Source organism: Phyllostomus discolor, chromosome 2 (assembly GCF_004126475.2).
Source record: "Phyllostomus discolor isolate MPI-MPIP mPhyDis1 chromosome 2, mPhyDis1.pri.v3, whole genome shotgun sequence".
Lineage (NCBI taxonomy): Eukaryota > Metazoa > Chordata > Mammalia > Chiroptera > Phyllostomidae > Phyllostomus > Phyllostomus discolor.
Genome location: NC_040904.2, coordinates 46050353 through 46071698, shown reverse-complemented (window position 1 = coordinate 46071698; position 21346 = coordinate 46050353). Strand labels below are relative to the sequence as shown.

Sequence of the window (21346 nt, the reverse complement as noted above, 5' to 3'; positions counted from 1 at the left end):
AGGCCCTGACCCAGACCTACTGAATCAGAATCTGCTTTAAACCTGATCCCAAGGCAATTCAGGTGCATGTTACAGTTGGAGAGACTCTCAGGGAACTTTGAGGAATGGAGAGTTATCCGAGTACCTTAGAATTCCACTCTCATCTGTGGGTTTTCAGATTCACTTTTTGAAAATGTTGATTTATAGTTATTTCAAAGTTTGGTGGTCTGACTAGGGCTCAGATATTCAGTGTTCTTAACTGGAAGATGGTCCATAAACTTTGGTTCTAGTTTAGGCAGCACATAAACTATAGACACTGAAGCTCCTGATTTGTCTGCGTATTCAGACGGAGAGCATCCCTGTCCCACACAAACGAGGCAGCAAAGGTGCTTGTGAGTACGGCCAAATTTTCTCCTTAAAAGGGCTTTGAATTTGCTCGAACACTAAGAACAAGTGCTTGGTTAAGGTCCCAGAATTCTTGGCACATAAAGCATAAAGAGACAATTTTGGATTGAAACTTCCTTGGGTATTTGTTACCACCAGTGACCCTGATCACAGAGAAAAGCCTTTTACACCCCTGAGTTGGGCTAAAACTGCATGCCGATGGTCCTGCCAGTCTGAGCTAATGGAAAACATATCCCCACCTTGCCAAGCATCTGAGTCGGTTGACCTGTTGGGTGGAGTTCTTTGTGTTATCCACCTAAACAACAGGGAATGTCTGCCACTCGTGGTGGTTTTAGATTTAGCAGAGTGAAAAACATTTTTTTCCTTTTACAGAATTATCCACTATGTTCAGCCGCTTAAGGCATTCTTCGTGTCTCCTAATAAAAACCCATCCATCGAACAGCACTTCTGAACCTTGACTGTACATCGGTACCCGCAGGGTGCTTCCAAGTATACTGATTCCTGGGTTCCCCAAAGAGGCTGACTTCATTGGTCTCGGCGAGACCTGGTTTCAGTGTGTTATAACATGCAGCCAGGTTTGAGAGCCACTGTCATAAAGGAAGGGCCTTATTTTTCTCGTTTCCCAGTGTTCGTGTGTCCAGTGAATCCAGGACCCCGCACCTGAATCCAGACAGTGAATCCAGTCACATTGTTAGATACGTTAAAAATCAGTCACCCACTCACTAGCTGTGTGCCCTTCAAAAAAGAGTCATTTAAATTCTACAAACCTCAGTTTCTTCTTCTCTAAATAGGGATATTTATTACATTAGAGAGTCATTGTGGTCATTAAATAAAATATATAAGGTGACTAGGATAATGTCTAACCACTCAACAAAATAGAAATTGTTGCCAAGGATGATGGACATTTAGAAACAGAACTTGATCTCCTCTGAGTGTGGTGGTGGTGTTGTAATACAGGCTTTGACTGGGAGTTCTCTGCTGATCTTGTGCTACTGGGCCCACAGATGGTGCCTGAGGTAAGATCAGGGAATGCTCTGAAGAAGCCCCTCATTAAGACAAAATGAAATGGAGTAGTGCCCACTTACTCCCCAGGAGAGAGAATCCCAACCCAGGAATCTGTTGAGAAGAAAACTCTGAGGCCCTGGCTGGTGGCTCAGTTGATTAGAATGTCATCCTGATACATCGAGGTGGTAGGTTTGATCCCCCATCAGGACACAACCAATCAAGGAGTGCATGGATGGGTGGAACAACAAACCGATGGTTTTCTCTCTCATTCTCTCTCTCTCCCTCTCCCTCTCTCCCCCACCATTCCTCTCTCTCTAAAGATCATTTAAAAAAAATAAAGGCATTTTCTTTTTTAATATTTTATTTATTTATTTTTAGAGGGGGAAAGGGAGGGAGAAAGAGAGTGAGAGAATATCAATGTGTGGTTGCCTCTTGAGCACCACCTATTGGATGATACCTGGCCCGCACCCAGGCATGTCCCCTGACTGGGAATCAAACCAGCGACCTTTGATTCACAGACCGGCACTCAATCCACTCCACACCAGCCACTGCAATAAAGTATCAAAGAACATCTGAGGAGAAAGTAATGGGTGTCATATTTGAGAATTAGATTGTCTCTCTTTTTCAAAAGGAAAAGGCCTTGGTTCTGTGAGCTCATAAAAGCCCATAGAACAAGTAAATGCGGAATGAGGAAGACCCCTCAGGGAAATCTAGGAGCTAGCAATTTCTTGCATTGTGTGCTATTTAATTTTAAGATACAAATCAGAAATTTTAAAATAAGTACTTAGTTTTTCTTTTTAAAACCTATTCACTTGAATGTAAACATATGATGAATATGTGTGTATAATGTGTGTATATATACATATATGCATGTATGTGTTGGGATGTGTATAATCTGTACATATCAATGTATATCTACGTATAGATATATATCTTATGCATTTAAATATAAAGCAAGATTAGATCTATAGTATTGAGAACCAAAGGATTTTTGCTAGGATGAACTGTGGAATCTCAAAAATGTGACAATAATCAAAAGAGTATAAATTCAAATGAAATTACTCTCTTGGTTCTCAATCAGAATGCTGCTCTATACTATTCTTGCAGAAGCCACACCAGGAGGGCTCCTGTTCCAAAATGCACTTTTATTTTTTTCAGTTTGGCCACTCCGGCTGAGCTGAAAATCTCCCACTAAAATAGATTCTAAAAATAAGGGCTTTTAAAAAATAACTAAGCTGCTCATAGAATAATTTGAATATAATTTGTGTATGGCATTAACTGAGCTCTGGCCTAGTTCTAAACTCTTCCATGTGGTTGCCAGAGTGACCTTTAGAAAACAGAGACCCAGTTATGTTATTCCACTACCCAAAATTTTTTAACAATTTCAAATCAATGATCTTAACTTGGCATTCAGATCTGGCCCCCACAAATCTGGCTGCAAACTACTCTCTGGTTTTCACTTTTCTCAAATGTTCTGTGGTACTCATCTCCACATTTGTCCACCCTGTTCCTTCTGAAAATACCCTCTTCACTTTATGCCTGCCTTTCAAAACCTTATGCATTCTTTACAGCCCAGTGATAACTCAGATGATAACGTCTTTATGGAGCAACCCAAGTCTCCACTCCAACACCACTCCCATCCTAATTTGACTTCCTCCCCACTTATTTTACTTCTTCCAGCCCATGCTTCCTAGAGCTTTATATTATCGCTATAGCATTAATTACACTTTTCCTTGTGTTAGCAAGTGTTTGAGAAGTAATAATGAACAGTGCTTAAGGGAAAGTAATATTGGCTTTTTAAAGATTTTTTCATTGTTATTCTATTACAGTTGCCCCAATCTTTCCCCCTTGTCTTCCTCCACCCATCCCACCCCCCACTCCCACAGACAATGCCTTGAAAAGTCACTTATTTTTTTTTAATTTCAGATTTTTCATAAGTAAATTGAAGAAAATATTACCAAATTTTAATGGAATGGTAGGGTATATTATATGAGAATATGTAGTAAAGGTCTCCAATAAAGGGAAGCCATTGTTAATTACCACAGTGGTTCAGGTCATCTCCTCAGCTAATCCATGAACAGTACTCACAGCATCCTATTCTCTATAGTGTTCTGTGAATTGAATGGAAACAGCTCAAACTGATGGCATCTGCTGCCTGGATTTCACTCACAGAACTATTAGTTTTTCAACATCTGTTTTGAATTTCAGAAAGAAATGTCCATTTTTAGGCATCAGCAGCATTTTCCTGTGGCATTTCAATATATCTCAATCTCGAAATGATTATAACTTGTGCTTGATTGAATCCAAGTCAGCAATGCCATGGAGAACAGCCCAGCCCACGAGCATGTGCACCTCACGTGGGCCTAAGAGACCACAGTCCCCTCTACAAAGAACCTAAACACCAAGGAACACTGTGTCAGCTTTTAATGGCATTGCCTTTGCCCACATGTCTAAATGGTGGCATTAATGAAACTTAAAAAGCTCTCAATCATCCAGAATACTATGAAATGGAGAACTCAGAAAGCCTGGTTTTCTTCAATGTCTAGAGTGTTGGTATCAACACCGATGTACTCAGGGTGTCTTTCTAATAAAAATTAGAGATCCTCTTTTCCTGACTCTTAATTGTTTTATAAGCCTGCCCCCCACCAAAGAATCCACTATTTTCTCCAGTAGTTTCTAATTTATTTTCTATGAAAAGCAGAATTTCCTAAACCAATATTTTTCAAGAATCTTCTTAGTCTCTGTTTCAGCACCAAGGACAGAGTCTCACACTGCTTAATGCCCACCCATCCTATTTAACAAAAATTTGAATGTTTTAAGTTTTTTGTTCAGATGTTTCTGGTATCTTAGACAAAGACACTCTAGCTTATTGCAGCTATCAATGTAGAACTAAGCGAGGAGATGGGCAAGGTAGACAAGGTAATAATAGCACTATATGACAAATGTTGTTATGGTTATATACAAGTCACATGAGAACCAAGGAAGGGAATGACTGATTGACTGGTAAAGGAAGACTTTACAGAGAAGGTGGATATTTAAGCTGGGCACTGAGAATTGAGTGAAGTTTGCAAAACAGAAAAAACACCATGAAGAGTACACGATTTATTCAGGGATTTCTGGAAATGTGGTTTGATGTGGCTGAAAAGTGAGGTGATTGGAAGGCTGAGGTCAGAGTTAAGAAATAGACTAGATCAGATTACCAAGTACCTGTATATCAAGATAAGGGGGTTACACTTTATCCTAGAAAAACTGAGAGCCATTGAAGCATTTTGAGCAGGGACATGACCTGAGTAGATTTGTGTTTTAGTAAGATAGTTCATCCAGCAAGAGAGAGAATATACTGAAAAAAGGAAAGGAGAGGGAAGAATAGAAGGGTGACACATATCCATATGATCCTAGGAATGAGGGGCTGTTCCACCACAGCAAAGGTTAGGCGGGGAGAATTTACTTGGCCCATCTCCCATTAGCTCTGCACCAGTGTTTCACATGTGGACTATGTCTCTACAGATTCTCCCAAGAAGATAAAGGACGTCTTGTCTGAATTTAATGAGAGTGGAAGCCTCAAACAATATGAATTACATGAGGTAAGAAAATTTCCATTTCAAGCCTTTAAAAACTCCATGTTCTAGCCTTTCCATAATTTGTTTTTCTCTTGGAAGTTTCCTCACTTGGAAGATCTTGTTTCTCAATGTATTTTCTCCTTTTTCAAATGAACCATTGGTTACCTGACATTATACATTTCCCACGTCCATTCACCCTCTCACTCTCCTAGAAGACTACATCATGCTTTCTCTCCTTTCAAATCTCTCACTCTCCCTCCCCTCCTCATGTTCAGCTGATCACTGTGTTTTTTACTTCACTGGAAACCTGGAAACAGAAGAGATCTGTGAAAACCTGTGAAAACACAAGATTTTCACCCACTCACATACATTTTCTCCTGTAACTAAGAATGAAATCTTCATGCTCTTAATTCTAGTCCCTTCACTTGTGCACTGAATTCCATCTTCTTTTGGTCTCTTGGCAGGTATCGCTTCAGCAACACTTCTATCTATCTATCTATTTCTATTTCAATCACATCAGTTTTCTTCTATATATTTGATTTTTCTAGTCAACATATAGACATTTCTCCAACAATAAAAATTTTCTCCTGTTTCCACTTCCACATCCAGCTACCATCTCATTTCTCTCCTGCCCTTTATAGCAAAGCTGTGTTAAAGATTTGTCTATACTCACTGCCTCCAATTTCTCTTCTCCCCACATTTTTGAAAGCTCTGCAGTCAGCATGTAGCCCCTACCACTCCACTGAAACCATTAGTCTATATAGCCAAGGATCTCCATGTGGCTAAATTCAATAGCCACTTTACTCAACAACATTGGACATGGATGGTCAAATCCTCCTCCACTTTCTTCACTTGGTTTTCAGGCTACCACACTCTCCTGGTTTCCCTCCTGGTTTAAAAATCAAATAAGCATCTCAAACTTAATATGCACTAGGCCGAGCTCCTTGATCTTTCTCGACAAAACCTGGTTTTACTAGCAGTCTTCCCATTTCAGTAAGTGACAACTCCATTTTTCAAGTTATTCAACCTAATACTATGGCATCGTCATTGACTTTTCTCTTTTTCTCACATCCCACATCCAATTGATCAGCAAACCCTGTCATTTCTACCTTTAAAATATATCCAAAATCTAGCTGCATCTCACCACTTGCAGTACTACCACTCTGACCTGAGTCATCACTATATTTTGCCCAGATTATTGCTCTAGTCTCCTAACTGGGCTACCTGTTTCTGCTCTCAATTTTTAAAGTCTAGTCTTCACACTCATCCTGAGCAATTCGTTAAAACTTAAGTCAGATCATTTTACTGCTCTGCTCAACAACCTCTCATGGTTTCCCCCACCACCTGCTCAGAATAAAAGTCAAGGTCATTACAATCTGCACATCCTCCCTATGCTCAGACCCCATCTCTTGCTACTCTCCTTCTCTCATTCCCTTCCAGCCATATTAGCCCCTTGATGTTATCAAACAAGCCAAGGTCCTCAGCACCTTTACACTTGCTTTTGCCTCTTCCTAGAATGTTCCTCCCCCAGACTTCCATATTATTCATTTTCTCAGTTCCTTCAAGTGTTGGCTCAAATTATTTTCTAAGTGAATATCACCTTCTCTATCCCTCAGCTCTGCCTTATTTTCTTCCTAGTACTTCTCACCATCTGTCACACTATATAACTTACTCATTTGTCTATGTCTCCCACTAGAATATTTTTGTTCACTGCTATATCATAAGGGCCCAGGAAAGTATGAGACACATAACAAGCACTCAATAAATAAGTGTTGGATAAATAAATGAATGCAAGACCTCCCCCACCTTCATATTCAAGTCATCTTAAACATCCAGGCACTATGCTGGGCACTACAGAAGATATAAAGATGAGAAAACACAGTTTCTACCCTTTAAAACTTAACTTCCTACTGACAGGGTCAAATTTAAGAGCCATGATCCTGTATTTACATGGTTTTAGGTTAGATTTCTACCTCTGCTGCCAGCCAGTGATGTGGCCCCGAATAGTATTTCACTTGTCTGAGCCTCAATTTTTTTATCTGTGACCTAAAGTTAAGAACAACAACACAAAAGATCTTGAAATTTGCAGATAGTAGATTAAATGATATGATTTTTTACAAAGTGTGTAACAATTAGATAGGACACCTAAAAAATGGTACCAGGCCCTGACTGATGTGGCTCAGTTGGTTGAGCATCAGCCTGTAAGGAGAGGGGTCTCCTATTCAATTCCCCATCAGGGCACATGTCTGGGTTGCAGGTTTGGTCCCCAGTTACAAGGTGAGTAGTCACTGGTTCAATTCTCGTTTGGGACACATGCAATAGGCAACCGATGTATGTTTTTCTCTGATATCAATATTTCTCTCCCTTTCTTTCTCCCTCCCTTCTCCTCTCCCTAAAGAATAACTAAATACTTTTTTTAAAATGTACCCATTATTTACTAGAGAATAGTAAATAATCTCTTTGTGTCCCAGCTCCCCAGAATGTTTTCAACTTCAACCCCCTCTTCCCTGGTCCTGGGTCCTTTTATGAGGGCAAGTTGCAGAAAAGTGACTGATCAACAGGATAAACTTGAGAAAAGGCTGACCGCTTGTTTATTCATATTGCTATCCTTCAAACAAACCCATCATTCAACTTCTCTTTGGGGCACTGGGAAGGAATCAACAGAGCTCATGCCTTCCAGGTACATCTGGGAGGGACTTTGGATAAAAATGCACCAATCGCCAAGAGAAGAGAGCCAGAGGAAGGTTTCTGGAACCTAAGCTAGACTAAGAATATAACCATTTCAAAAACATTCCTAAGGAAGAGCCATGTGGGGAAGATGGCAGAGCCAGCAAAAGAACTCCCTGTCTCCCACTCTCTCCCCCATCCCAGCTCCAAATAGGAACAAAGCCTGGCAGGGGCTGCTAATCAGCCTGTCCGCCCTGAGGCTGATAAGTGGGAGGAGAACAATTTGGTCAGGGCCACCCAGGGTGTGAAGGCCACGGGAGCTTTCAGAAGCAGGGAGCAGCTTGGTTGTTATGAGCACGCTGCCGCCCCCACCTCCATCATGCTGGCCCCCCACTCTTTGTGCTCCTGACACGGCGGTGTCCCAGGGAAGCTTTGCCACTCTGATTTCATTCTCTCTCACAGTGTGGCTGACTTCTAGTAGGTGTAATGTCCCAGCATGGGGTTAGGGAAACAACAGTGTTTAATTTCTCTTGAGCCTGATGGCTTACTGCTGCTAAAATGTCTCATTGAGAAACCAGTTAGCTGTGGGAAGGGGCAGGTTGCTAGGAAAGCGAGGTGGGATTGCGGAGTGGCAGGGCTGCCCACACCAAGCGTGCCCCGGCCCACCAGCACTGTGTGATTTTTTAGAGAGCAGAGTGTAGCTGAAGACAGTCAGGAAGTGAACGAGGGCAGTGGAACAAGGGGGCCACGGTGGTTTGGTGGCACCTGAAACTCAGACACACCTGGGCACAAATCAGCTCTGACACTGCTTTATGACTTTGAACAAGTTATTTATCCTCTCAGAATCTTTTTCATCCACAAATGGCAGTAACAGTCCCACCTCCCACTGTTGTTTTGAGACTTAAGAGAGATGGTGTATGTAAAGTGTCCAACACAAGGTAAACTATCCATCTAGCTCCACCCTCTTTCTTGACCTGTGTAAGAATTAACACATTCTTTTTACACAGCTTGCAGCAACAATTGCCTAACTGGTTCTTGCACAAAAGTTGCAGTTTCTGGAGAAAAAAAAACCAGGCCTGAAGAATGGCACTGGCTATGACATTACTCCAGGGCTCAGAGAATTGCCAATGTGCCTCATAGCAGTTAGTTACCTGGTTTGCACATAGTACCCAGCCACTCCCTACCCATCACAAATTTACCAGCCAGCTACTCTGAGCCTGACCTGTCCTCATAAAGAACTTACTCACTCTTAATTTAGATATCATTGTAACAATGGCACACAGTCATATCTCTTGGCCTACTGAAACTGGGCTGTTTAGAAGATGTGGCGGGGAACATGATGTCAGCACTGGGACCTGTGACAGACACAGTAGCAGGAGCACTGGACTTGGAGTCAGAAGATCCAGCTTCTGGTTTTACTCTGCCACTAGCTGGCAGGGACAAATCACTGAACTTCTAGAGCCTCAGTGACCTGGGGAGATCTAGTCCCCTCTGAGTTCTTCTGATTGAATGCTTTGCGTTTCTGGGCTTATTCTATGCCATTCTGTGCCGCAGGAGGGGGACATAAACAATTGAACATGTGTTCAGTCATTATTGTTTTTTAGGTTCTCAAAACAATGTGTCAGTTTTTTCCTATGGTACTCACCACTATGGAGCTTGTTTTAGAATTATTTCAATACCTTTACCATATATATCTGAGACTCTTGAAGGTATGGACCCATGCTTAATGCTTAATTCATTGGTGTGTTCCCCAGTGGTGTCCCATGCTGTCTTATACTTAGGAGACTCAGTTTATATGTGTTGACTGAATGGACCCCACAATAATTGACAATCAACTGTACCAATTCAAAATCCAACATTCATTAAAGTACCTATCAGGAAACACTGTGATAGGTAGTGTGGGTGATACAGAGATGAAATAAGGCATTTCACTATTTTCCAGGAGTTCTAGATCTAGTCAAGGAACACAGTCAATATCCTGGAAAATTATATATTCATAGAAGGCAGCAGATATGAGGGTCCCAAAATAGGAACCAAGGTGGAAAAGTATAGTAATTCAGGCAGAGGAGATCATCCAAGGCTTTCTGGAAAAGGCGTCATCAGACATTAAAGGATAGCTAGAACTGTAATGAGCAGAGACGGAAGCAGTTCGCGTAAAGTGCATGGAGGGGTGGCCAGGAAAGAACACAGAAATCAGTGTAGACAGAGTGTGAGGGTGTACATAGGCACTAATAGGAGAAAAGACCAGAATGGTCTCAGAGCTTGAAGTAGCTACAAATCTTGGTTGGAGTGGGATTATGGGAAGACTATGAATCCCAGAGGATTTAGGGAATGCACAGGATAACCCACTGGACTCTGGAAACATTACACATTAGACCTTCTATTTATATTGATTTTTATTTAATCTAATTTCTACTTTCTAATTTCCCTTTTGTATATATTTTTAATTATAGTAGAGGACCACAGTAGTACATGTGTATAATTTATAAGTAAAGATAAATGAGAAAGCGTACTTAAAATCTTGTGGAGGGACACATGATTTTAGAAATTTGGAGACAACTGATCTCAAATCTCCTATAAGCAAATTAGAAGCCACGGACATTTTTGAGTAGGGAAGCACTTTGCTTCAGGAAGGTCAACCTGGCAAAGAAGGATAGATGGGAGGATGAGTAGATGGAGGTGAAGACAAGGAAGCATTTGAGACATAGCCATGTGCAGGTAGGATGCATGCAAGAGAAGTCTGAAACCAGGGTCAGTGGCCCCCTTGTCAGAGTGCCGGTAGATGGACAATGGCCACAAATAGAGTTGGATGTGACAGATGTTGCAAAAGCAAAGTAGACATAAGGGAGAGACAAGAACTAGTCTCAGACTACTGGGAGTTCAAAGCTGAGCATGCAATATTGGGAAAATAGTGGTATCATTGACATTAACAGGAACTGCAGGGTCAGAAAGAGGAGCTGATTTAGGGAGGAAGCTAATAGAAGTTTAGAATTTGAGTTCTCCTAGTCCAGCACTCATAATTTGCTGCAAAAGAAACTGAGCTTCAAGAAGGGGGGAACCAGTCATGAGATCTCCTGAGTCTCACAGTGATCTCGTTTGAAGATCTTTCAGCTTTGTTTTTATAAAAGCATTACATTAGACTTTATTTAACTGAAATTTCTGTTCATAAATCACTTAGTACAATCTATTTTCTGGAAATATTTTATGCTAGCAGTTTTCAATTTGAAGCTGACCAAAAAAAAATTAGCAAGACATTTTGGAACTCAAAACTACATTTTAAAACAGTATTTAATTAAAATAGAGCAAAGGAAAAAGCAATGCAAAAAGAGCCTTTAAAATAAATTAATAACAGTGCCATCAGCATTTACTTAGTCAAATCTAAGAAGAAACAACTGAATCTGTGACCTTCAAGAGGGCAGGTTCAGAGGGGATGGATCAGAATCCAAAGTGAATGAAATTAAGAAGGTGAGGAGCCTAATGTGGTCCATTTGGAGAAAAATGAAGGAGGAGGTAAGGACAGGATAGTAGCTCTACCAGCCAGCAATTTCTTTGGAATAGTGACCTTGAACATGCTTGCAGGTAGAAATTCTAGAAGATGCCCTCAGAGGTAGGGAGAGTGGGGTCAAGCGTCATAGTGGGTGGAGAGTAGGAGAAAAAGATTTTGCTCTTGCATACTTGGAAAAAGGAGGAGGATATGTGAGGAAGACACAGTCTGTGCCGATGAGGTTATAGGGATAGAGATGGACAAAAAGAGGATTAAATAGAGACATAGAGACTTAGGTACAGAAAAGAGAGAGACAGAGACAGAGATTGGTAGCTGTCACAGGAAACATGAGTCCACCCTTCGCTTAAAGACCTTTTTATCTAGTAAGAGCCTGCATTAACCTCTCTTGAACCAAAAGAAGCTTCCTCCAATCTGCAAAGGAGATGAACAGCCCAGCCTGGGGCTAAGTAGAAACTGCCTTGGGACTTCCCTATGGGGTCAAGACTTTGTAGCCCAAGCCTGATGGTATACGTGCAAGCCAGCTTCTGGTTCTGGGAAAGTTCCCAGAGCTTCCAGAAGAGACAAGGAGTTAAATGCTATCAACATTTTAGAGGGAGAGCCAAGTAGGCTCCCAACAAGGGATTTTATCTTCGTGGCTGTTATTATTCACAAAAGACTGCACAGCAGATCTTGGAGTAGTGCTTCCTCAAGAGATTTCCAGGAGCATCTGCTGATTTGATGAAGAATGTGATGCCATCAAAGCATGAGCCAGTGATGACTCACCGCAAACTGTTGGGTGTTTGCTGAGTGCCACAGCCCCTTCTGGCTGGTCGCTCCCAGCCTGGGCCCAGAAGCCAGGCAGTACTGGGGGAGATACAGCAGGGAGGCATTCTAGTTTTTGGCATATTTCTTGGTTCTACCTTCTGTCCTTGGCTTCCTGCTCTTCTCCCAGTGCCTAAAACCTTCACAAGGACATGTTTTGAGAGCAGCAGAGCCAGACACCCTCCCCCATTATCTTGAGGTTTGTTCAGGAAGGTGAATTATGAAAGTCATAAAGGATGGAGCCTGTCCTTTTCTCTTCCAGGTTTTTCCTATTTTTCAGGACCTAAATACTCAGGAATTACATTACTCAAAGCACAAGGAGAAAATTGACATATCACAGAAGAGCCATTTCTTTCCATTGTGTTTTCAACTACATGCTTCTTCATCTTAACCAGGATTCCAGGGCACTGAGCTAGTCCTGCTCATTAGAGACAAGTCTCTCACATGGGTCTGGGGCCTCCACTCTCAACGCTCATTCTTCATCACTCCCTTTTCTACCTAAATTTAGGCATGTCTGGTTACGAAAGCCTCCTGTGGTTCCGTGCCCCACTAAGCCCTGACATGCAACCACTGCTGTTTTCTCTTCCTTACATCCTCCTCCCTGTGCCTGCCGTTCTCTGTCACCTCCTGGCCTCTTCCTTCCTGCCCCCACCACTCCACTTCCACTCCACTTCCACTTCCTTCCGCTTCCCTTTCCATTTCCCTTGCCTGCCAGCTCCTGGATTCCTTTTCCTTCTCTCCCTGTTCTCTGTCCTTTGAGTCTCTCCACTGATTTTCCCTCTCTTTGTCTCTTCTCAGACAATTAGCTATGATGTCTTCAAGCTGTTCATGAAGGCATACCTGGAGGTGGACCTTCCCCAGCCACTGAGCACGCACCTCTTCCTGGCCTTCAGCCAGAAGCCCAGACAGGAGATTCCTGAGCACCCAAAGGAAGGGACCAGTAACAGCGAGGCTGGTGCCCCAGGTATATGGACCAACATTCTCCAGCACGGAGGATGATTTTTGCAGCCCTAACCCACTTCCCACAGGCATAGTAACTTACCTGTGGGTTGTGACTGGGGACCAGAGGACCAGGGGACCAGGACTCCTTTCCTCATAATACCTCACAGGAAGCCTTGTCTGATGGATCTCTTAGTAAGAGGAATAAGAAAGGGCATAATTTCTGCCACTCAGAATCATAGGGGAGGCTCGGGGGAGGAGAAGGCACAGACTCCAGTACATCAGGGAGAAGAGAGCCTTTCACAAAGACTGCCAGTCTGTGGGTGGAACACAGTCAGCTTGTGCACCCAGGCATGGGACTGCCAGAGGGAGGGTAAGGTGCAGTGACTGTTTCTGGGAACTTGAGATATAATGGGGGAGAAATAGTCAACCCCAATAAGTAAGCATGAGCCCAGCTGACACCTGATGGGGCTACAGATACAACCCAAGCAATCCAGACCTCGGGGAAGGCCCCCTACATGCCCATCTAAGAAGCTGGAGACATGGGCTGGCCTTTAAATCTTCTCTTTGTTCTTCAGATTCTGATATACAGAATGCAGATAATGCTGCCAAAGCAGATGAGGCCTGTGCCCCTGATACAGGTAAGTCTTTGGAATACAAGATTCAGGGAGGAATGAGGAAGACCTCACTCTTGGGACAGAGAAGGAAAACCTAAGCAGCAGCTTTGTCTCCATGTAATTGTTTGCCCCTGGGCAGATCCCATCTGCCTCCATCTCTGGGGACCCTGCCACACAAATGTGCTGGGATTCTGAGGCTGGGTGACAGTTCTGGGCTAAGGGACAGATGACTCTACCAGTGGATGGCTGGAGGGGGTAGGGCAAGAAGACAAGAGCGTGCCCTGGTTGACGTCCAACAACATTCATGTGCACTGGTTTGAATAAGTTGGGAGGAGGAGCAAGGGAAGCCGGCTAACATTGTTTTGAAGGTCTATTTGCCAGGCACCTCCTTTATTGCATATTTTATTTAGCCTTCACAATCACACCACTTTACACAGTAAGGAACGGAGGCTTTAAAAGTTTGTAAGTCACTATATGACCTGCAGAGCTGGGGATTCAATCCAGAATTGTCCAATCTCAAAGCTCCTGCTCTTTCCTACAAGCCTCTGTGCCACGGTTTCTCCATCTGTATCATGAGATAATAATGTGTTGGCATGGAGGTTAAGTGAGTTATGTGTACAAAATGCTTAGCACAGTGCCTGAAACATAATAAATGTTCAATAAATATTAAAAAATTATTTTTCAGCCCTGGCTGGCGTAGCTCAGTGGATTGAGCGCGGGCTGGGAACCAAAGTGTCCCAGGTTCGATTCCCAGCCAGGGTACATTCCTGGGTTGCAGGCCATAACCCCCAGCAACCGCACATTGATGTCTCTCTCTCTCTCTCTCTCCCCTTCCCTCCCTCCCTCCCTCCCCTCTCTAAAAATAAATAAATAAAATCTTTAAAAAAAAAGTACTTTCAGTATAAAAAAAAAATTATTTTTCGGGCCACTCTCTAGAAATGCATTTTTTTAAATTTTCAGTTGTCTTTCTAATTACAGTTAACATACAATATTATATTAGTTTCAGGTAGGTAAGTACTTTATTCTAAACTCTTCATGGTCTTCCAAGATCTCCTTCAATCTGCACTTTCAGTTTCCAAGTGCATCAGTTGGGCATCCTAGTCCCATGGAAGGGCTCTCGCGGACTCTCTCCCCCCCAGGTTCTCTTGGAAGTTTAAATACAAACAGTCAGAGAGTCAGACCTAATTGCCTACTCATTTTTGTCTATAAAGATTGAATCACATTGGTGAATTCCAAGTCTTGGGATGTGGCTGGGGAATAGAGAATACAGTTTTATTGTGTCTTCAAACATACATAAAGCAGGATAGATGTGAGATAATACAAATAAATCAGAGCTCATTGTAACAGGGAGCTAGGGTGAGAGAATTTCTCCCAGTGGACACTAGATGTAGTTCAAATCTTTTTTTTCTCATCATAACAAAAATGGATCATCAGGCTTTCAATGTTTAACTGAAAGACTGGTGAGATCAGAAACTCAGTATGGATGGAAAGCAGAACATGGCTGGGAATGGAGAGTTGCCTTGGACCATACTGCTTAGACTCTCTTAGTCCAAGCATCATGAACTTCAAAAGGAACCTGAGAGAAGTTACATTTCATTCTCGAGTGAGCACATTGTCTGGCCATAATTTGTTTTATGGCCAAAGTTTCTGACATACCAATAAAAGACTTATTGGGGATGCTGTCATTACACGATATTTGAGAAAAGATAATTGATGACGATAATGGAAGTTGGCTAACTTACTTGACCACCATGCTTCTTGGCAATATCTATATCATTCCGGGTCTGAGAGCAACTTCCTGCTCTTAGAGAAATGATTTTTGTTTGTGTGTGGGGAGTATCAGTGTCCTGAGCTGAATCATGAAAGGCCATTTATCTGGCTGTTGCCCAGGGAGGTACAGAGCCCTTTTTTTCATCTTTTGTGATTCAAGATTTAAAGTAGAAAATCCTTTTCCTGTGAGGCCGTCTTTCATGGATGGATGTCTTAATTAGATGTCTCCATTCATTAGAAGAAAGATCGTAGGGCCAGGCAGACACCACGGAGAGGGACCTATCCCAGCAAGGAAGAGCCACGCTCTGGAATCACCTAAGACAGACCATTGGTTGAACATTCCAACCTTCTTCCTGTTGCCCAAGCAGAAGGAATTCTCATTCACTGTGGCCTTTTTAGTGTTTTCTGTGAGTTGTACCCTCACTGGACACTCAGAGATAGTTTTTAGAGTGCATAGATATAGAGAGACTGGGAGAAGAGAGAGAACACTCAGAGTGCCTCAGAAAAGTATAATTCACACAGTGAAATATAGACGCCTAGTTTTCCAGTCAGTAATAACCTTTTGTTTCTGGCCCAGAAGACAAAGAATGTGAAAGAGACAGAGAGTTTTCCCACCTATGAAAAGGAAAACTTCAGAGGGAAAACTCACTTTATTTCTGTGGTACAGTAAGCCATTTTGTGCATTTTTTAAATTTTTTATTGTATTTTTTTTCCATTACCATTCAGTCCCCTTATACCCTCAACCCCTGCATTTTCTTAATTCAACTAATTCAGCTTGCAGTTAGTTGAAATTCTTTCTAGTTTCTGGAAATTAATTACATGTCAATCCCAGTTTTCTCTTTTGACTAATCATCTTTTTATTTATCATTAAATGTATTTGAGAAGAAAATTGTGAAAAGATATATTGGTAAATGACCAATTGTCTGAATTTTGGAATCCAAGCCAAAATTACCTTTACAAATTGGGGGACTTTGATCTGTTGGCTATTGACATTATGAAAAATTACTGTCATTTTTTCTGAAAACTCACAGAGTATAGGTGAATTTCTTCCAAAGATATAGACATTTAAAATAGTCAGCATGAAGTCCATTCAGGGCATAAACCCCACGAACTGGATTTCTGGTTGCCACTGATCTGATCATATTTATGTAACCAATGTTTTCGAAGACACATATGAACTTCTTGCCTCCACCGTGAAAAAGATTTAATATTCACTATACAGAAGTCCTTGAATGCTTTCCTCTTGCCTATCACAGAATCAAAGATCACCGAGAAGCAGGTGCCAGCTAAGGACCAAGTGGCTGCCACCGCCCTGGGAAACGCTGCTGCCCGGCCCTCAGACTCAGACGGCCCCACCGTGCCCCTGAAGGATGTGGTGTGCTACCTGTCCCTGCTGGAGACGGGCAGGCCTCAGGATAAGCTCGAGTGTAAGTAGTCGGCCTGTCAAGGGCTGCAACTTTTTCCGGGAAGAAGATCTAGTGTTCTGCCCATCACTGGGAACATGCCGGAGATTGTTCTAGGGCCATGGGTAGGGGTCCTGCCTCCTTCGGGGAGATCTTTCTGCCTTGTCTTCAGCAATGTTAGGAACATTTCCTAGAATCCACCCTGGGGCACAACAGCAGAGGCAGAGAGAGTGGGAAGTACATCTGAGACCTTGGCGTGGAGAACCAGGATTTAGAAAGGAACAGATCTCCACAGCACTTCAAGACCCCCCTCCTTTGCCGGCAGGAATTCCTGAGGGCCTAGAACCAGGAAGCTGCTGCCTCCTCTTAGATGTTTCAAGGGAAGATATTCAGCATCTGTTTTCCTTCCCATATTCTGTGCCCAAGAAACTCCATTACTATGAGGAATTTTTTCTTGAGATCTAATCAGCCTCCACCTTGTTAAACCATATTGTCATTTTTTTCGCCCACAATTTGTTGGCCTCTAGAGAAAGAGGGCTAGTGCATTAAGGGAGTTGAGCTTGGTTTCACACTGCTACTAAAGTAGGTTTCAAAAGCGCATGTTCGGGAGGAAAATAATAGCTGGCGACAGAAAGAAAAGCCCACAGTGGCTGAAACAGTCTTGCAGATGATTCACTCCAGGGACGGTCTCACCGGCCTCTGTGAGCTTAAAGGAAAACTTTTTAAAACAGGTGGTGATAGGACCTTGCTAAAAATATGTGTATATTGTTCTGGCTCCTCTTACAACCTTAGCAGACATTAAGGGGAAAACATACACATTATAGCAAAAGTCAAAATTCCAGCAATTAGTAAGACATCAACAAAATTCAAACATCAGCAAGGAAAAGCCTGGCAAAGGTTAACACTTGCCAAGAACAGATGAAATTTTGCTCATTGACTGACCTTAAAATCATTCCTGTAGGTGTGAGGTGTTAACAGTTGCAAGTCTTAAAAACTAATTTGGAAGCAAATGTAGCAGATTTCTGTTCCTTCTGGCTAATGTTAAAAGTGAAATGTCAAATTATTTCCACTATTCAGCTGGATTTTGAGTTGCAGACTCTATATTTGTTCATAACTCCCAGTGAGGGTGTGGCACTCACATTAGTGGCTCTCAGACTCATCTTGTAATGCCAAGGCAAGGACATCATCTGTGGCAAAACTTTATATTATAGAAAATTGCAAATATAGATAAAAGTAGAGAGTCCAATGGACTTAAATGTTCCTATTAGCTATCTTCAACAATTACCAGTTTCCTGTCAGTCATGGCTTATTTCTACCTCCCATGCATTCCCTCTGCCCCAGATTACTTTGAAGCAAAATCTAGACCTCATATAATTTATGATCTGTAAATATTTCAGTATGTACCTCTGAAATATGACTTGTTCTTCAATATAACCACAATACCATTATCACATCTAAAGAAAAGGATTCCTTACTATCATTAAATATTTGGGCCAATATCACATTTTCCCAATTATCTTATATATTTTTAACTTTTTGAGTCAGTAGCCAATATTGTCCGGGCATTGCCATCAATCATTATGTCTCTTCAGTTTCTTTTCATCTTTTGCTTATTTTTTTTCCTTGCAATTTTTTGTTGCAGAAACTTGGTCATTTGTCCTATAAAGTTTTCATCTCTTTTTCTTTTTTATAATTAAACCAAACAAATTTAAATTTTCCCTTGACTTTAATAATTAAAAACAAGTTAAGCTATTCTTTTTAATGACCAAACATGTATCTTTTGGAAATAATTGCCTGAAATCCCACTGGTCACCAATGCAGTAAAACAACAATAACTCTCATCATTGAACACCTTATATGTGCTGAGCACTTTCAGTGGATCATCTCATGTCAACGGCATAATAGCCCTAGAAGGTGGATATAATTATTCTCATTGAAAATGTAAGAAAGCACAGGATGACTTGTCCCAGGCCAGGATGCTAAAAGATAGGATGTTTATTCACACTTTCTGCTTCTACCCTTCACACACAGTAGGACTAAGAGAGCTCTGTGTTAGAGTCTCCCCTACCCAGGGTCCGGGAGCAACATAGTGGGAAATCTGTCCTTCTTTATTTTTTAAACATTGTTGGCACTGTTACAGATGTCCCCCATTTCTCCCCACCTTTGCCCACCTCCACCCAGCCCCTCGGCCCCTCCTCTGGCTATCACCACACCATTGTCTGTGTCCGTGGGCTATGCCTATATGTTGTTTGGCTAATCTCTTCACCTTCTTTTATTCAGTCCCCCTGAAACCCATCCCTCTGAGATATATCAGTCTGTTCCATGTATCCATGCTTCTGGTTCTGTTTTGTCCATCAGTTTATTTTGTTCATTAGATTCCACATATACATGAGATCAATCATATGGCATTTGTCCTTCTGTACATCATTCAACCATCGGTCTGGCAAGTCAGACTTATATGCTGTGTGCCTCTGACCAGGACATTCTGAGGACTCACAAAGAGTCAGAAGCCCATGACCCTACTCTAAACAATTTAACCTCAAACCTGGGACGCCCCACTGAACAAACAAGAACTGCAGAGACATTACAACAGGTAGAAGGATGTGACAGCGCGAGGGCAACTTCACAGGAGTGCTGTGACCCTGCGGGTGCATGCTGAGAGATACAGAGTGGCTGTAGGGGAAGGGTGGGTCAGGGGAGGCTCTCAGAGAAAGCCGCATGAGCAATGGTGCTACAGAAGGGGAGGAAAATGAAGACATACTCGGCTCTGCCCCCACCCTGCTTCCTTCCGAGACCGCAGGCAGGCTCTCCACCTTTCAGGTGAACAGAGTGCAAGTTTCCAGGTCCCATAAATGAACATTTAGTCTTTTGCTCAAATGTCTCTCCCAGATCTTCTTTATCCTATATCACCTCTCTACTATTAGAACATGATAGAGGATGTTTGTGGATACCACATCGACATGCTATTCTTTTAGAAAAAAGAAATACAATAATTTCTATAATAGAAACTACTTCATAGCATTATGAAGGATTAAATAACTGATAATGATAAAGTGACTTGTACCTATTAAATGCCATTTATAAATGTTTATTAATGAAATAAAATAAAAATAAATAACATCTGCTGTGTGCTTTCTACATTCCAAGCACTGTAGATTAGGCATGTAATTTACATTTTATTCCTCACTTTTAAAAATCTAAGGCAAAGAACCCATTATAAGCTCCATCTTACAGATGACAAAACTGAGCCTAAATGACTTAGTTGGCTCCCTAGAGGTGGTAGAGCAGAGTCAAGATTTGAATCAGCCTCACTCCACACCCTTTTGTGTGCAACAGAAGCAATGCTCCATCTATACTTCTGGTGCCCCTGCCCCACCACCAGCTGGCATGCTTTGAGTTGCGTTCCACTGATGCTGAGAGGTCTGGATGCTCTATAGGGAATCACTCTCATGACATGGATCTCGTCAGTCCCAGAAGCCAGGTGGCTTGGTTCTCCTCCCTCTCCCCACTTCTCTTGAAGGAAGTCAGACTGTGCCTTTGGAGGGTGGGAGAGCTGGCTGCAATAGCCTTTGCCCCAGTGATGGTCAGAACTGATCTAAAACTGGCAGCAGCAAAGCTTCAGCCAGTCCCTGGTGCCTGAAGGACGCCTCAAGCCTCACCTCTGTGTTTCTTGCAGTCATGTTCCGTCTCTATGATTCAGATGAGAACGGTCTTCTGGATCAAGCGGTAAGCTCTTCAAATATCCCTTCTGTATCCACGAAAGGCTGGGGAAGAAAGTAACAGATGGAGGAAGAGTCTGAAAATTCTTTGTAAGAGTCCTATCTTTATAAGAATAGCAATGTCTCAACACAGGCTGCAGAAATGAGTAGAGCCCCCACCTTCTATTTCCGAAGAGCCAGCCTGGAGGAGCGTGAACTCCAACTTGCCTTTTGATTCCAAAAGCTCAGGATTATAAAAACCTCAGAATGGGGAGATGCTTTAGTATCTTATCTAGTTTAATTTCCTAATGGGTTCAGAACTTCTTCCTGCAATTTCCTGCTCCAGTCCAGGAGCCGAGGGGAGGAGCTGGGAGAGGCAGCAAGACCAGGGCAGGAGGGCAGGAGGAGGGCAGGTAACTGCAGGTGCGCCCTGGTGTCGCCCTTGCCATCCTTTCACACTCCAGGGCACTATAGGAGTTTGGTTCTGTTTGCTCTGAACACCTGATCTTATCTCATTGCACCTGAAAAAGCCTGAGACTCACCCCTCTTTCCCTCCGGCAGGAATAGGCAGGGATAGGTCAGAGATCGTGGAGTGACAGGAAGGATAGAAAAGGAATAAGGCAGAGAGGGGAGAAGGTGAAAGAGTCATGCAGGCCTTGTCTTCATGGCTGGCACTGTTAAAGAAGGGACTCACTGACAGAAAGGCTCTGAGGTTGGGGTGCATAAGGCCGAGTCAGAACAGAGGTGAGAAGAAAAGGAACAAGTCCACTAGACCAACTAAATCATCCATCCCAGTGCCCTCCAAACCCCCGAGTGTCTTTATGGGAGCCCTACAGCCACAGTGTGATGCTGTGCTTTATGTCATGCAAGGGAACAACCAAAGAATCACAGACTTTCAAGCCTTTGGTCGACATATGCTTATTAACTATCTACTATGTGCTAAACACTGGGGATATAGCAGTGAGCCAACTGACAAAGAGAAAAAGCAGCCCTCATG

At 42.5% G+C, this 21346-nt stretch overlaps 1 protein-coding gene across 8 annotated transcripts in view; it reads left to right on the top strand.

Moving 5' to 3' along the window:
- DGKG (diacylglycerol kinase gamma) overlaps window positions 1–21346 on the top strand; it is a 191869-nt gene that overhangs the window by 43737 nt on the left and 126786 nt on the right. For all 8 annotated transcript variants that reach the window (XR_004901302.1, XR_004901303.1, XR_004901305.1 and 5 more), the window contains exons 3-7: window positions 4897–4973; window positions 12721–12886; window positions 13440–13502; window positions 16505–16675; window positions 20328–20377. Coding sequence is in view for 2 of the 8 variants with exons in the window: in XM_036017811.1 (XP_035873704.1) it covers window positions 4897–4973; window positions 12721–12886; window positions 13440–13502; window positions 16505–16675; window positions 20328–20377 (527 nt within the window). In the remaining 6 variants the exon portion in view is untranslated. The remainder of the gene's footprint in view (window positions 1–4896; window positions 4974–12720; window positions 12887–13439; window positions 13503–16504; window positions 16676–20327; window positions 20378–21346) is intronic.